Raw genomic sequence first — 16,312 nt, forward strand, 5'->3', positions numbered from 1 at the left:
CAGGACATAAAACTTTCCATTGTGAACAATGTGGGAAGGGTTTTAGTAAACCATCCAACTTAATAAGACACCAGAGTGTTCACACAGGACATAAAGCTTTCCTTTGTGAGTTATGTGGCAAGAGCTTCTCTGAATCATTCAGCTTAATAATACACCAGAGAATCCACACAGGACACAAACCTTATCATTGCAATGATTGTGGGAAGAGTTTCACTATATCCTCCCACTTGAGAAAACACAAGAGAGTTCACACAGGAGATAAACCATTCCAATGTGACCAATGTGGGAAAAGCTTCTCTCAATCATCCACCTTAGTGACGCACCGGAGTATTCACACAGGGGAGAAAAACTTTAAGTGTGATCTGTGTGAAAAGGCTTTCAGAATCTCAAGCGGTTTGCAAGCTCACATGCTTGTACACAAAGTATTAAAGCCCTTTCAATGTAGTCAGTGTGGAAGGGGCTTTACTCAGTCAAGCACCCTACGACGTCATGAGCACAGTCAGCACACACATACTGTATGAAAGAGACACCCTATCATTGGGTACAGTGTGACAAGAGTAACACATCGTGTATTATGATCCTTCTATCAAGGTTTGGATAAGTAACTTTACAATCAATCTCTAAGTGAATACCAGAAATCACATTACTGTACTTTTAAGGGACTTATATTTAATGGTATGTCAGCAACGGATACGTTTTTCAGCATCAAGGAATATAATATTTTTTGAATGGCAGCGCATCGAATAAGACTAGATCCATGCAGTGTGATATTGTCATGCTATGCAAGGCTATGTGGATAATATTGAATGTTCAGGATAAGTTGGTATAAGTCCCATTTTTGAAGCGGTGGAAACCGCTTCCAATGAATGGCTTTGTGTGTATTACGCCCATATATGGTCAATCCAGTCCAGAATGAACAGGCTTTTTCAAAAACAGAATGTCCGTTTAATTACCATATATGGTGATCACAGTCCAGAATGAACAGGGTTTTTCAAAAACACAATGTCCGTTTAATTACCATATATGGTGATCACAGTCCAGAATGAACAGGGTTTTTCAAAAACACAATGTCCGGTACCTCATGTCCATATATGGTCACTATAGGCCAGAATGAACCTGTTTTTCCTGTCCCGTACGTGTAAAATATCAGTCCAGAATGAATAGGCTTTTTCAAAAAGCAAAATGTGAGTCCCATGTCCATATATGGTCATTTCAGTTCAGAATGAATAGGCTTTATCTGTCCTGTACGTCCAGAATATGTGTGCGGTGTCCCTCCCGGTCAGATGAATGGATACTTTGAGGATTGGTCAAGCTTCACATGATAATTTGGCCTTACTACTAATACTAAGATCCACCGCTTCACTTCGAACCGAGGTTTGATTTTTACCTTTTGTTTTAAACAAATAAAACCAATTTTTTAACTTTGTAGAAAATTGCCCTCTGTTTCCTGTTCCTCTATATTCTTAAGCCCAAAGTGCACTATAAAGGAATAGCGTACACAGGCTAGTAGATAACGTGATGTTGATCGGGATCTAGGATGTTTAGATAATCACAATACAATGATTAAAACAAAATGGCACACAGATTCAGATCATGATGCTGATGGTTGAGAGTGGTTTCCTGTCTACTTGTTTAAAAGGTTGAAAAGCTAAAAGAAAGGCAAGGAAAACATTGTGTATTTGTGTAGGGAATGTGAGTCTGAATAAGTGGGTTCTGAGTCTGGTTTTAAGTGCCTAAACCTAACCCTTTTTGTTAGGAATGGTCTCGTTCTTGTATTCAGCCGATTGCCAATAAAACTGGGGCTGTGGTTACAAATCAGACTGATGGCACAGGCAACCTTTTTTTTTACGATCAGGGCATGAAGCTTGCATAGAAGTACTGTACATCTTTGGTGAAGAAGCTGTGTTAACAATATTGCGTTGTGTCTCACCCAAGGCTATACTACCAGCATCACATTCAGCTTAAGGGACGTTTTTGGTACACACAGTTCTTTGGTTTAAGATGGAGGATTCTGTATCTCTTACCTTCCTCGACTTATTTTGTTTTAGAGTGAGCATCATCATCATTAACAGGCATTACATCCTGGCTACATGTCTTAGTTTGAGAGACCGTTCCTACATCTGGATTTGTGTGTAGTTCCCTATGTATGCAGTACGAGACTAACATCACAGTATCAGGAGGTATGGACGTTACTACGTTGGTGTAGTGGTTAGTGCATATGCCCTTCATGAGGAAGGTGGGTGGTTCAAACCCTGCCAAAGTTGATGTCAGCAAGGGGGAGAAGACGACAGCTAGTCCCATGGCTTCCCCTAAGTAACAAGAAATCTTGCCAAGTTTGCCAGCCAATCATCAAGGACGATGTTACACGAAAGAAGAAGTCAGGAAGTACGGAGAGACCGACATCACCACAGCTTATGTGACGGGTGGAATGGCCCATACAAGGAGATGATGCAGTGTGTCATGTTTGATACCATTCAGACAGGTGTGATTTATTCACTGTTTAAGATTTTGCCTAACAGCCAGAGGCAGCTCATTCCAAAGAGCATAATGTCATGTATCATGTCATATGCTCATGGCATGTATCATGTCCTATGCATGTCATATATCATATGCATATGTCATGCCATATGTCATGTCATATGCACGTCTCATCATATGTCATATATCATATGCATATGTCATGCCATATGTCATGTCATATGCAAATGTCATTATATGTCATATGCATATGCCACATTTATTATATATTTAATATGCAGACGTGAATTACATGTTGAATTTCAGTCCCGCGCTTCACGTGTCTCATGTACGTCGTGTTGTCGCCTGAGCACGTGGAATGCCACTAGACGAGACGCCGCTGTTCGATCCCGCCCTGCTCCGAGAGCTGGACTGGAGCGGCCGCTCCGGCCCCTCCTTCTCCGTGCCCCTCTCGCCCTCGGACCCGGGGCCGGGCCTGCTGCTCCGGCCCCTCTGCACCGCCGACCTCCGCAGGGGCTTCCTCCAGGTCCTGTCCCAGCTCACCCGGGCGGGCGACGTCGCGCCCGACCAGTTCATCGACAGCTTCGAGCACATGAGAAAGACGGGCGACTACTACGTGGTGGTGGTGGTGGAGGAGGACGCCGACCTGGGGCAGGTCGTGGCCACGGCCACCCTGGTGACGGAGCGCAAGTTCATCCGCTCCTGCGCCAGGAGGGGCCGCGTGGAGGACGTGGTGGTCGGCGAGGCCTGGAGGGGGAAGCAGCTGGGGAAGCTGCTGGTGTCCACCCTCACCCTCCTCGCCAGTAAGCTGGGCTGCTACAAGGTCACGCTGGAGTGCGCCCCCGGCAACGTGGCTTTCTACCAGAAGGCCGGCTACGCCGCCTCGGACGAGACGTACATGCAGTGTCGGTTCCACGAGGGAGGTGACCATACAGTAGCTGAGGGAGTGGTTAGTGAGGGAGCCTGCCTATAGGGTGCCAGAGACAGGGACATGCTGGGCCCCTGATTCAGCCCGGGAAAAAGATTTGGAGAGGCCCTCATTGCGCGCTATAGAGAGAGATCTCTGTCTATAGCGCTGCTGCTACTTTGCCATTTCAGATCATGACAAGTGACAAGCCAGTGGGCCAATTACATGAGTTATATTTCGTCGATGTTGGGTGTAAACCTTGTATGTCCAAAACTGTTTGTTTTGTATTTATCATCTTAAAAATGATTTAAACTAGTGAAAACAGCAGATCTACAAGCACACAACTCCTTGCGGTGCGGGGCGCTGTGTGCTTGTAGATCGGCTACTTTTGTGCGACGGCCTAGTATGATGAAGCAGGGCTTAGCTTTGCGAGAATATTTACAAATTTGAAACTTGGAGATACGTGGTTTCTGCCCGACAGTGACGATTTACTGTGTTGGCCGCCCAGCCCCCAATATTTTTTTCCTAATGGCCGGCCTGGTCCGGCCGGGAATGAACCCGGCCATTCGGGAGTTGTCCCGCTTTTCCCAATGGCCAGCACGTCCCTGGCCAGAGACCCCGGTTGTCCCAGGTACGAGCCCCAGGCCAGCAATGTCGATGCCTGTCCCTGAGCAATACTCTTAACCACTATGATAGGCTATATGGACAGCGGCCATATCGGAGAGAAGTTGGGTCTTGTTCTCACTTCCTTCAAAGGTGTTACCAATGATATACGAACGGAAGCTCTGTTCACACCTTTTAAGGGGAACCCCACAAGGAACCATGAGGGTCCACACTTTGAGACCCACTGGTGTATTTCCAGTGAGTCAACATGCACAATATCAGCAACCTGACTCTGTTTAACAAACTGGAACAGAGCCTTCATTAGTATTATTCGTAACCAGTGGTAACACCTGTGAAGGAAGTGAGAAGAGAACAAACTTCTCTCCAAAAATGCTGCTATGCATACAGCCTGTTGCTCGCGAGCTGCGCCATAGAATCGAATGGTTGCTCACTGCTCCTAGTTGTTATAGGATAGGTAAATGAAGAGGACAACTTTCACCTGTGTGTGTGTGTTGTATAGATCAGAATTTAGAACTGGCATTTAATAAGCGCCTGGACTGTAATATCTGTGAGCAAGTGCTGACCAAGAGGCAGAGAGGCTGAGTTCCGACAACTCAACAAGTATTTCGTTACAGGGGGTCACATTTCTTAACATAATTATAGGCAAGGAGGGGGGAATAATCAAAAACAACTTAAATCCTCTTCGCAAAACCAGGAATTTTCGACAACATCGTTACAATGTTGAGTCATTACGCGTCCCTTTCTCAGGAGATTGAGCCTCTGACTCTGAACAGGTCAGTTTCCATGATGCTATGTTGTATCGGGATGTTTTTCTGGTGCGACACGGCACACCACCATACGTGACCGTTCAATATTTATAGGAGTGGGTGGGTGATCACCAATCTGAGTTCCCAGAAGTTGGAGGAAAAGAGGTGAGGGTTATGCTTTTAAAAGGGAGGGGGCGTCAACTGTTTTTAATGTTATTCACCACACAGTCTAAATCAACCCTGTTCTTTCTTCTTTTTGAGCGGTGGTTACACCGTCTCCTATACGTGGCCGTGTGTGTATGCGTGCGTGTGTGTGTGCGTGTCTGTATGTAGCCTGCAGAGCCTGCAGTACCTTTTCTGACCACACATGTTAAGGGAGGGGCGCTGTTGTTCAGGCCAGACACACACACACACACACACACACACACACACCCACACACACACACCCACACACACACACACACACACACACACACACACACACACACACACACACACATCGACCACCGCTCAGTTCACACGGGTGTGATTTTTACTATATTTATTCAGGGAAACCCGTTGATAGCAAGCTCTCTTTTTCAAGGATGCCCTGATCTCATGTACAGCAAAAACGAAAACAAACATTTGAACCACATTACAACGTCATAGATACAAATAGTCTTTCCTTCTTCCTCACTGTTCTTAAGTGGACTTGTCTTATGTGTGTCTGTGAAGCCAAGGTGTTGAATGTCCAGTAACCTTTGGTTTTAAAAACGAGGATAGGTACAAATGAAGCTTACCAGACAAGACCTTATAAATAAATAAAATACAGTGTTGCCATCTATGAACTGTGAAAGATGGCCAACCCATTTAATCATTATAAAAAACAATAAGGGAGTAATAAATCTAGAGCACCGTGGTAGCATCAAGAGGCTTCAGCTGTCTCTCAGTCTGTCTGTCAGTCTGTCAGTCTGTCACACGTCCCACTTTTGCCCTACTCATATCTCCGCCACCGTTGCCCCTATCCATGTAAAACTTTGCACACACACTCCTTGGCTGCCAAACCACAACCCCTCAATTCTCAAATGGCCCTCTTCTAGCGCCACCATGAGGCCGATTCTTGCAAAACACATTTTTTGACACTGCTCCTACAGATTTGGCCCTAAAATCACACAAAGCGGTACACAGTATCTCTACAGTCATATCATCAAAATGCATCTGTCCCATCTAGCGCCACCATCTGGCAGATTTTTTAAAAACACATTTTTGGACACTGCTCCTACAGATTTTGCCCTAAAATCACGCAAAGCGGTACACAGTATCTCTAAAGTCATGTCATCAACATCTGTCCCATTTCCCATATTCCCCCCTGATTGCCTACCATTGCCTTCTAAAGTTTGTGTATGCAACCTGATGTTCGCTTATCTCCCGATTTAGGGAGTCTTACTGGTTTATATTATTTCAACGGCTTTAGATGTTCTATATATAGATGTCTAAATGTCTAATCTAAGCTTAGACATCTAAAAATACCGATTTTAGACTAGTGCTCAGTGTACATGCATTTGCATGTACAGTACATCATCATAATCAAACACAGACATTATTACAGAGAAAAGACCTGTTTCTGTAGTGGAAACCAATCTGTTCTCTTATTCTTCTGGTCAGGTGCTCCACAAAGCGGCCGGATGGGAACCTCGAGGGCTCCCCCAGTGTTGGTGTCGAAGTGTCCTTGAGCAAGACTCTGGACCCGTAATTGCTCAGGTTTTGGTGTCTTGCATGGTTTCCACAGCGGTTTACCACCGCTCAAAAAGAACCTGAGAGCAGACATTAACAGAGGGCTAAAATCACACCGGTGTGAAGTGAGCGGTGCTCATTTCGTACTATATATACTGATCCTGTGGCGTCCTGTCATGTGTAGTTATAATCCCATGGGAAAACCCTTGGAAAGCTTATGTCAAACCTACGATTACAATGGGAAAACCCTTGGAAAAACACAGAGCAAAAATCGCAAAGCCACGTAGGCCTATAGGAGCTGTTAGCAGTACTCAAAAATAGCCTAGGGCTTGATGTCTTGTCTTTTTCAACAACAGGCCTGCCCATCATTCAACAATTCTCTGCAACTTGCGACACCCATTCAACTGCAGATTCTCTTCTCGGTTCGAAGTGAAGCGGTGAAATTCTATTCTATGTGTTCTAGAGCTATGAAATCTGTGTTCTAGATCTATACATTCTGTGTTCTAGATCTATACTTTCTATGTGCTTTGATTCTATATTTTTATGAATTCTGAATGATTTTGTCTGGAGGGCCAAATTGTCATGTGAAGCTTGACCAATCCTCAATTCTGCATGCACTGGACATGTACGGGACACACAAAGCCACTCCTTGGAAGCAGCTTTCACCGCTTCTTTTTTTTTTTTTTTTTTTCATATTATGATGTTTATAGGCACTTCTGATAGCACATGAAACCAAGTCATCAGGTGAGGTGGTCAAGCTGTCCATGAATAATATAGATGTTCCTCTCCATGCTGACTGTAGCAAAGGGTCCAATAAGTATATATAATATATTTTTATGAATTCTGAATGAATGAATGATTTTGTCTGGAGGGCCAAATTGTCATGTGAAGCTTGACCAATCCTCAATTCTGCATGCACAGGACATGTAGGGGACACTGTACCACTCCTTGGAACAGCTTTCACCGCTTCAAAAAAACCACACAAATATGATGTTTATAGGCACTTCTGATAGCACGTGAAACCAAGTCATCAGGTGAGGTGGTCAAGCTGTCCATGAATAATGAAAGTATGTTCCTCTCCATGCTGACTGTAGCGAATGGTCCAATATGTATATATAATATATTTGTATACCGTAAATCCCCAATTAGTAGCCCGGGCGTTTATTTCGCAAAATGGGGTCGGACCCCGGACGCTTAAAAGGGACCAGGCGGCTATTGGTAACAGGCTTTTATTTATTTTGGCACTGGCCAGCACTGGGCCATTATTTGGTAATTTTTTCTTTCTCAAACTATATAATAGTAATAATAATCAAAATGTTATAATAAATGTTAGAATTATTATTATTTTAATTGTTATGAACACCCAGAAAATAGCACATTGCGATCTATTAGACCAAACCTCATTTAAAAAATATCAAGAGTGTATGAATGCCTTTAAAAAAAAAATATATACTATTATTTATACTAAGGGAATCTTTCTCCAAAATAATCAATTACCGCATACCAGCAAAGACGCATCTAGGTCTGACTCTGTAGTCAACGAGTCGACTCAACGACCCAATTAGCGTAGAAGTCCTGCAGCTGGTGCTCTGACTGGACTCTGACATGACCACTGAACAGCTCCACTATCCTGACATTAAACCATTATGGTATTGCATTATGATTAAGCCTTCTGCATTCCCCTTGAACCTCAAAATAATGGATTACTTCTTCTTCTTTCTTGTCGTGTCCACAAGACAGTCAGTTACAAGGCTTGGCTAGATGTGGTTCAGCCACAACTGAACACATTGCTGTCCCTTCTCATTAAACTCTGCCAAGCCAGATTACTTCTTCAAAATGCGGATAACAAGAGGCAGCAACAGGTAATGAGTTATTCTGATCCAGCTGGTGTTATTGTCCAGTCTTTCTCCATCACAACGTTTTGCCATTAAAGTAGCCTACTCACGCAAACTTTGCATTGTAGCAACGTTTTAGACAGTAATGAATGGTGGTCAGTGAGCAGAGAGCAGCAGACTCCTAGTCCTTTTTTCCTCTCTTTTTTTTGTGTCCTTTGGCAATCTGTTCCCCGACGCACAGACAGACAGTGCGTCCTGCGTGCGCGTCATATGGTAGCGCAGCACTGGGCTGGGCTGGGCTGGGCACCATATACATTTGGCTTAGAAGTAGAAGTGTCTGTTCACAGGGCTGTGAGCTTGTAGATTTGCTGTTTTCAGCGCATTACCGTCATGCAACATATGACCCGTAGCGACGCACAGCGAGTGCGGTGCGTTGCAACGTGCTGTCACAGCACTGCTGTGAGCTTGCAGATTTGCTGTTTTCAGCGCACCACTGCCATGCAACATAAATGACCAGTTAAGTTGAATAAATAGCAAATAATACCAAACAACCAAACAAATAATAGCCCGGGCTCTTACATAAAACATAATAAGGATAATATTAATTGCAAATAACGGCCCAGGCGCTTATACGGACCGTGCGCTTATTTGAAACAGGCGTTTATTGCGCAAAATGGGGTCAGACCCCGGGCGGATATATGGGACCCGGCGGCAGTTTGCCACCGGGCGATAATTGGGGATTTACGGGTAATTCTGAGTGGATGAATGGCAGTGACGTGTTGCTGTTGTGGGCAACACGTCATCAGACACATCACCCTCAAAACCCCCTATAATTGTGTACACGGCCTGCTAGCTCATTTATCGCTAAGACAACTTAGCCGAGCCCCACTGATCGGTAATAATGTCACACGTTAGGTCCGAAAAGATCAAATCTCTCATTAGTCAGTTGTTTCCAGAAGAGAGACAACCAGAAGGTGTCTACAGACGGAGCCCTGATGGAGGGAGAAGAAGGACCGTCGGGCCCATTAGAGATGCTGGCGTGGCGTCTCCGGAGACGTCTAGCCTGCTGTCGCCCACCAGTACTATAAGTAGTGGAACCCAGTCTCGCCAACACTCCCCTATTAATGGTAACACCCCGGATCTCCAACAATCCCCCATTAGTAGTAGTAGCACACAGGACCTCCAACAATCCCCTGTTAGTAGTATCAGAACCCAGGATGGCCAACGATCCACTATTGGTAGCAGCACCCAGGATATCCAGCACTCCCCAATCAGTAGTACCACCCCGGATGGCCAACCATCCCCAACTGGTAGTAGCACCCAGGATGACCAACAATCCCCTATTGGTAGTAGCACCCAGGATATCCAGCACTCCCCTATTAGTAGCAGCCCTGAGCATCTCCAACACTCTCTGGATCCTGCCGCCAGTGCCATCAGCGGAGACGAGGTGGAGTCAGTGGAGGATAATGAGGAGCAGGCTTCACTTCCCGGTGGTGCTGACGCGCTGGGCCCTCAGCTTCCATGCCCCGACTCTGACAGAGATCACCCGAAAGACGGAGATCGCCCGGAAGAGGCGATTCCGGCCGACTTAATGATCAAGAATCTGGACACTGGAGAGGAGATCCCGCTGATCCAGGCAGTAGAGGATCTTCCGTCGGGATTCAACCCGCTTGCCCAGCACATCATGATGAGGGCCCAGGAATACAGCACTAGCGATGCAGACAAGTCGGGTGATGACGATGCTTGCAGGGCGACAGACACGGCTATTGAAGATGGAGGAAAAGTAAAACAGAAAACGATCCAACTGATGCAGAGAACGATCCAGCTGAAGAACATTGTGGCAAAGTCTATAATGGAGGCCAAGCATCAGGCTGGGAAGTTTGCAGAGGTGGCCATCCATAAGGTGAAGAGTGTTCACGTCGACGCAGCCCAATCATCCCAACTACAACAGCCAGATGATGGTGACACGGCAGAAGTTCTGGTGACAGACATAGAGCAACAATCAGATGATGGTGACAATGCAGAAGTTCTGGTGACAGACATAGAACAGCAACAACAAAAACAACAACATTCAGATGAGGAAGATAAGGAAGAGTCTCTGGGGACCGACACAGAACAACAACAATCAGATGGTGAAGACAGGGCAGACAGGGCAGAGTCTCTGGTGACAGACATGGAACAAGAACAACAATCAGATGACGAAGAAGATGACAAGGAGGTAGTTCCAGTGACCGATGCAGTCGAAGAATTACCGGAACAGAAGATCCAGCTGGAGTTCATGGGGATGTCTGTGCAGCTGGACGATACTATACTCGAGGACTATGGAATGGCAGTGGACGGGGTGGACTATGGAGAGGAGGCCACCGATGAGGCGAAGAGTGTTCACGATGATGCAGCATTGTCAGGTGATGGCACGGCGGTAACTCCAATGGCAGACACAGCCAAAGAAAAAGGAAAACGGAAGAAAGAGAGAAAAGCCGATTGGAAGAAGTTCATGAGTTCTGAGAAGAAGCCCATGGATTTTGTTAAGAAGTATGACAGACCTCGGGATGATCCATCCCAACAGCAATCGGAATCTCCGGTGACCGACGTAGACGACGTGGACGACGTAGACGACGTAGACCGATCTAAGCAGCAACAAAGAAAAGGCCCACTGAAGAAGTTCATGGGGAAGTCTGTGCAGAGGGCCAAGCATCTGGCTGGGAATATTGTCAATAAGGTGAAGGGTGTTCGCGGAGATGCAGCCCGATCACCCCGACAACAACGATCTGATGATGGCATGGCAGAAGCGTCGGTGACAGACACAGATGGAGGAGGATTTAGACAGACAGCAGACGAGCTGAGGAAGAAGGTGAGGAAGGCCATGAGTAAGATTAAGAGTGTTTATGCCGACCAGGACGATGGGGGAAAGCCATACACTGGGCCGGTCAAGTTCAAGTCTGCGCACAGCTTTGAGGGTCCCTTCAGCTTTGATCAGATGAACCTCGTCCAGGACCTGAGTGGAGAGCACGTTGGGGCCGTGTGGACTATGAGGTTCTCTCATTGTGGGAGGCTGTTGGCGACAGCCGGGCAAGACAAAGTGGTACGAGTCTGGGTCCTAAAGAATGCCTATGACTATTTCAACAATATGAGGAATAACCCTGAAGGTTGTGCGTCACCTTCGCCCTCTCAGAAGAGTCTATGCTCCTCTGACACGGACAATGCCCCCTTCTTCCCGGTCCCCTTCTGCGAGTACCATGGTCACAAGTCTGAGCTGCTGGACCTGTGCTGGTCAAAGGACTATTTGCTGCTCTCCTCCTCCATGGATAAGACAGTTCGACTGTGGCACATATCCAGGAGAGATTGTCTTTACTATTTCCCTCACAAGGACTTCGTCACAGCCATCACTTTCCATCCCAGGAAGCAACTGTTCTTCCTGAGTGGCTCTATGGATGGGAGGCTCCGCCTCTGGAGCATTACGGACAAAAAGGTGGTGCTCTGGAATGAGGTGGAAGGCCCGAAGCCACAGCTCATCACCGCCGCCAGCTTCTGTGATACCGGGAAATACGCCATTGTAGGCACCTACGATGGCCGCTGTATCTTTTATGACACGGAGCACCTCAAGTACCACACTCAGATTCTCGTTAGGTCCTCCAAGGGGAGAAATGCACTTGGCCATAAGATCACTGGAATTGAGCCTCTCCCCGGAGAGAATAAGATTTTGGTGACGTCCAACGACTCGCGCATTCGCCTGTACGACCTGCGGGACCTCTCTCTGTTGATGAAGTACAAGGGCTACGCCAACAGCAGGAGCCAAATCAAGGCCAGCTTTAGCCACGACTACTCGTTCATTGTCAGCGGATCCGAGGACAAATATGTTTACGTCTGGAGCACCTATTATGACTCTAGCAAATTCCCCTCTGTGCGACGGGATCGCCATGACTTCTGGGAAGGTTTTAAAGCACACAATGCAGTGGTCACGTCGGCCATCTTTGCACCACAACCTGGCCTCCTTGTCCCTCAGGAAACCAGGGTGGAGAGGTCGGAAGCTGAGTCTAAGAGCATTGCTTCCGAAGAAGACTTTGAAACCATTCCCTCAGGGACCCTAAAGAGAGAGGTTCTAGTCTCTGCCGACTTCACTGGCGCCATCAAAGTCTTTGCCAATGTGAAAGGGAAGGAGGTGGCACCGAAATCGGACACAACCGATATGCAGGTACACAGAGTAAGAGGGGAGGACTCTTCTCCAAGTAGTGTGTCAAGTGTATGAACAGAAAGGAGTTCCAGAAGCGTAAGACGGCATGTTCTGCTAACTAGGAGGACAAATTAAATAAGACTATTAAGTGCTTTGTCAAACAGATGTTTGACCTTCTGCCCATAAAGACAACAGGACCTTCAATGACTCCTGTCCTAACATTTTTCTTTGGCAGTTGGTCAGCTGGTACGCATGTCCTTTTTTAATATATATTTTTATTTAGTTAGGAGTGTATAGAGAAGGCACGGGCACAGTTTTTTTCCAGAGGGCCATACTGACTTTGATAAAGTGTGATAAAGTGACTGAAGCTGAAGGGCCACTAATTGGGCAATAATATTGAAACTTAAGAAACATTGCTGAATTATGTTAAAACCCCATGCATCAATTTGGTATACATGACAGTTTAAAAATATTTTGCCAGGCCAGAAAGCCTTTGTGTGTGGAAAACGACATGCACATCCCCAGCCCGAACAAGTGTATAAACCCTCACATACTGAGGGCTTCAATGCGACAGATGCGTCTGAGGAAGGGAAACGCCACAGCTTTTTGTGGCGCAATAAAGCATCTGTCGCACTGGAGCCCTCATTGTGCGAGCATTCATTTATTTTCAGCTTTTTTATAGCTTCATGTGTCTCCTGTGTGTGAGGTGACAATGAAAATGTTACATTAAAAGTCCTGAATACCGACCATATCAACTTTTAAATGACTTGTTTAATACCCTGCCAGTTGTCTGACAGGGCCCGTGCTCACCACTTGAATAGGTCACTGGTTAAACAATTGGCTTATGGGTGGACGGTGGCATGGGTGGGTGGGGCGTCACAAACGTAACATCCGGTTTTGTTTGGCCAACATATGTCACAAATCGTCACTGTCGGGCAGAAACCTTGTATCTCCGTGTTTAAAATTTGTACAGTATGTTTTTTCGTGAAGTAGGCCTAAAGCTATTTTAGTGCTATTTTCACTAGTTTTGTAAGACAGTCTTGTCTTACAAAACTAGTGAAAATAGCACATCTACAAGCACACAAGGCCTCGTAACGTCCAGATTTGATTGGACAAGCTTTGTGTGACATAGTGCTGCGTGCTACTAGATTTTCAAGACCTAATAATGAAATGGAAAAAAATTGTTTCAAACCTTTAACGGGCCATAACGCGCACAAAATGGTATATGATTAGCTAATATGATTATTGATGACGTCACGGAGATGACGGACAGTACAATACATGGGTATTGTACTGTCAGTCAGTCAGTCTACTCTCGCTTGCAGCAGCTTCCTTGCACTAAAATACATGAACATGACTTTTACTTACTAAATCTGTGTGTATAAAAATGATATTACTCCTCAAATATCTTAGTTATAGCAACATTGTTGACGTTAAGTTGTTTTATTATGCTCATTTATTGATAAAGTAATTTGCTTTGCTCATTTATCGCTCCAGCTGATCAATGTTGAACAACTACGTGATCTATTATTTATTGGCTGAAATGACCCGCGGCACCGTGGAAGTTCTGCATTTCTCGTAAGGCGTCAAAAGTCCCTAAAAGTCCAATCTTAAATACTACATGTCAAATGAAAAATCAAACCTTTATTCTATGTGTTCTAGAGCTATGAACTCTGTGATCTATACATTCTTCCAATTCTGAATGAATGAATGATTTTATCTGGAGGGCCGAATTGTCATGTGACGCTTGACCAATCCTCAAAGTATGGTCTCATTGGACATTTTTAATCATCCAATCATCAGACCGGGACGGACATTACACACATATCCTGGATGTACGGGACGGATAAAACCTGTTCATTCTGGACTGAAATGACCGTATATGGACATGAATGGGACACACATGTACGGGACAGATAACACCTGTTCACTCTGGACTGAAATGACCATATATGGACATGAACGGGACACATAAAGCCAAAAATACTTTGTGATAACATCAGCAAACCTTTATGAATAGGGTCAGGGTTATTTCCGATGAGGGTTAGGTGAACAGAACAGATAGACAAAGGATTGCATTCCATATATGGGCATATAGTGATAACATCAGGAATCTCTGTGATGGGCATAAAAGAGACATGGACAGACATATACTGAGCTCTCCATATATGGGTATAAATGGGACACAGACAGGTACAACAGGTACAATGTGTATCGCTATTCGCTACAGAGTAGGCTGGTGCCCAGCGGGCACTGGTGTATTCATATCAAACTGGGGGTCCTTGAAATTTAAATTAAACTGGGAATCACTGGAACGGATCAGTGTGTGAATACAACCTTGCACAGCGCGTCCTGCGAAGCTTTGCCAATGAGACCCTGGGGGTAGCAGGGGCGTCAATTGGGTATGGCAGGGGTAGCTCTGGTCCATCGCGTCTCCTCCCGGAGACGCTCTGACAGACCCGTCGGGAAACGGCTGGACTCGAGATTGTCGCCCCCTCCGAGCGCTCAACATCAGTCAAAATAAACAAAACCGTTTCACTACTCACCAAACCAAAGGTCGTTTTGCGTTGTTGAAAGTCTATTCTCCGCGGTGGTGAACCCCTCAGCACCCCACCTACTCTGTAAAATACATTATTTTTGGCATGAAATAAAGTGCATCCAACTCGACCGCCGCTTATTTCCGGGTTGTGAACCATTGTATCTGCGGTGGCCGCTAGGTGGCCTGAGGTGTGTGCGTTTTATTTCATGACAAAAATAATGTATTTTACAGAGTAGGTGGGGTGCTGAGAGGTTTACCACCGCGGAGAATAGACTTTCAACAACGCAAAACTACCTTTGGTTTGGTGAGTAGTGAAGTAGTTTAGTTTATTTTGACTGATGTTGAGCGTTCGGAGGGGCCGACAATCTCGAGTCCAGCCGTTTCCCGACGGGTCTGTCAGAGCGTCTCCGGGAGGAGACGCGATGGACCAGAGCTATGGCAGGGGTATGCAGCTGCCATACCCTGGGTCCAGAGGGGGAAATAAAAGTTACTTTTAATTATAAATCCATGAATGTCTCTTTGTATATCTGTTCTGGTTATTATGTTGTTAAATTACAGTAAAATAACTACAAATGCAAAATTTAACAAAAATGGTCACTTTAACAAGGTATTATAATGATATTCTCCACACTTGTATTCTCCCCATCTTGACAACATGGTATATTCCTAGGTTCCGCAGGTCAGCTGCACAGGTGCAATGCATTATTATTGTTAATTGTGGCACGTTTACTATCATGCCAAGCTGCAACCATTCCAGGCTGCCATATCCAGCCCAAGAAACTGTAGAAACCTGGGTAAAAAAATGAAAATACTAGTTTTTTTCAGACATTGTGAAAATAGCCGATCTACATGCATGTAGATCTGCTATTTTCACAATAGAACGTGTTATACAAAATATAATGCCTCTTTTCCATGAGGACTCCCATCTTTGCCATACCCTAGCTTTTGCTGAACTGACGCCACTGGGGGGTAGGCCTACAACAAACTTTGAACCGTTTGTGCCAAGATGTAGGCCAGATGTCGGCCATATCTAGGCCAGATGTAGGCCATATCTAGGCCAGATGTAGGCCACGCTTCAGTTTACTTCAGGGCCCGGAATTTTTTTGGGAAACGGACGAAGCCATCTTAGATGTTGAAGCTTAGCTCCTTCCAGGAGCACCACTCAAAAAAGATACGTAAGTCATCACATATAATTTATGTAACTTCACAAAAGAAATACATTGTTTGAGACTCATCACATGCATCACATGCTGCGTAGCCTCGGAAACCCAGGCTTATTTTGGCGATCGGAAGAAAAAT

At 45.4% G+C, this 16,312-nt stretch overlaps 1 protein-coding gene across 1 annotated transcript; it reads left to right on the top strand.

Moving 5' to 3' along the window:
* Nucleotides 1-2,836: 2,836 nt before the first annotated feature.
* LOC308299870 (glucosamine 6-phosphate N-acetyltransferase-like) lies at nt 2,837-6,487 on the top strand (the record flags this gene model as incomplete). Its single annotated transcript, XM_080743652.1, has 3 exons — nt 2,837-3,401; nt 4,704-4,782; nt 6,400-6,487. The coding sequence occupies 3 exons, from the start codon at nt 2,837-2,839 to the stop codon at nt 6,485-6,487; spliced, it is 732 nt and encodes a 243-aa protein (XP_080599778.1).
* Nucleotides 6,488-16,312: the final 9,825 nt, after the last annotated feature.

Source organism: Nannobrachium achirus (genome assembly GCF_963921795.1).
Source record: "Nannobrachium achirus genome assembly, chromosome: 15".
Classification (NCBI taxonomy): domain Eukaryota; kingdom Metazoa; phylum Chordata; class Actinopteri; order Myctophiformes; family Myctophidae; genus Nannobrachium; species Nannobrachium achirus.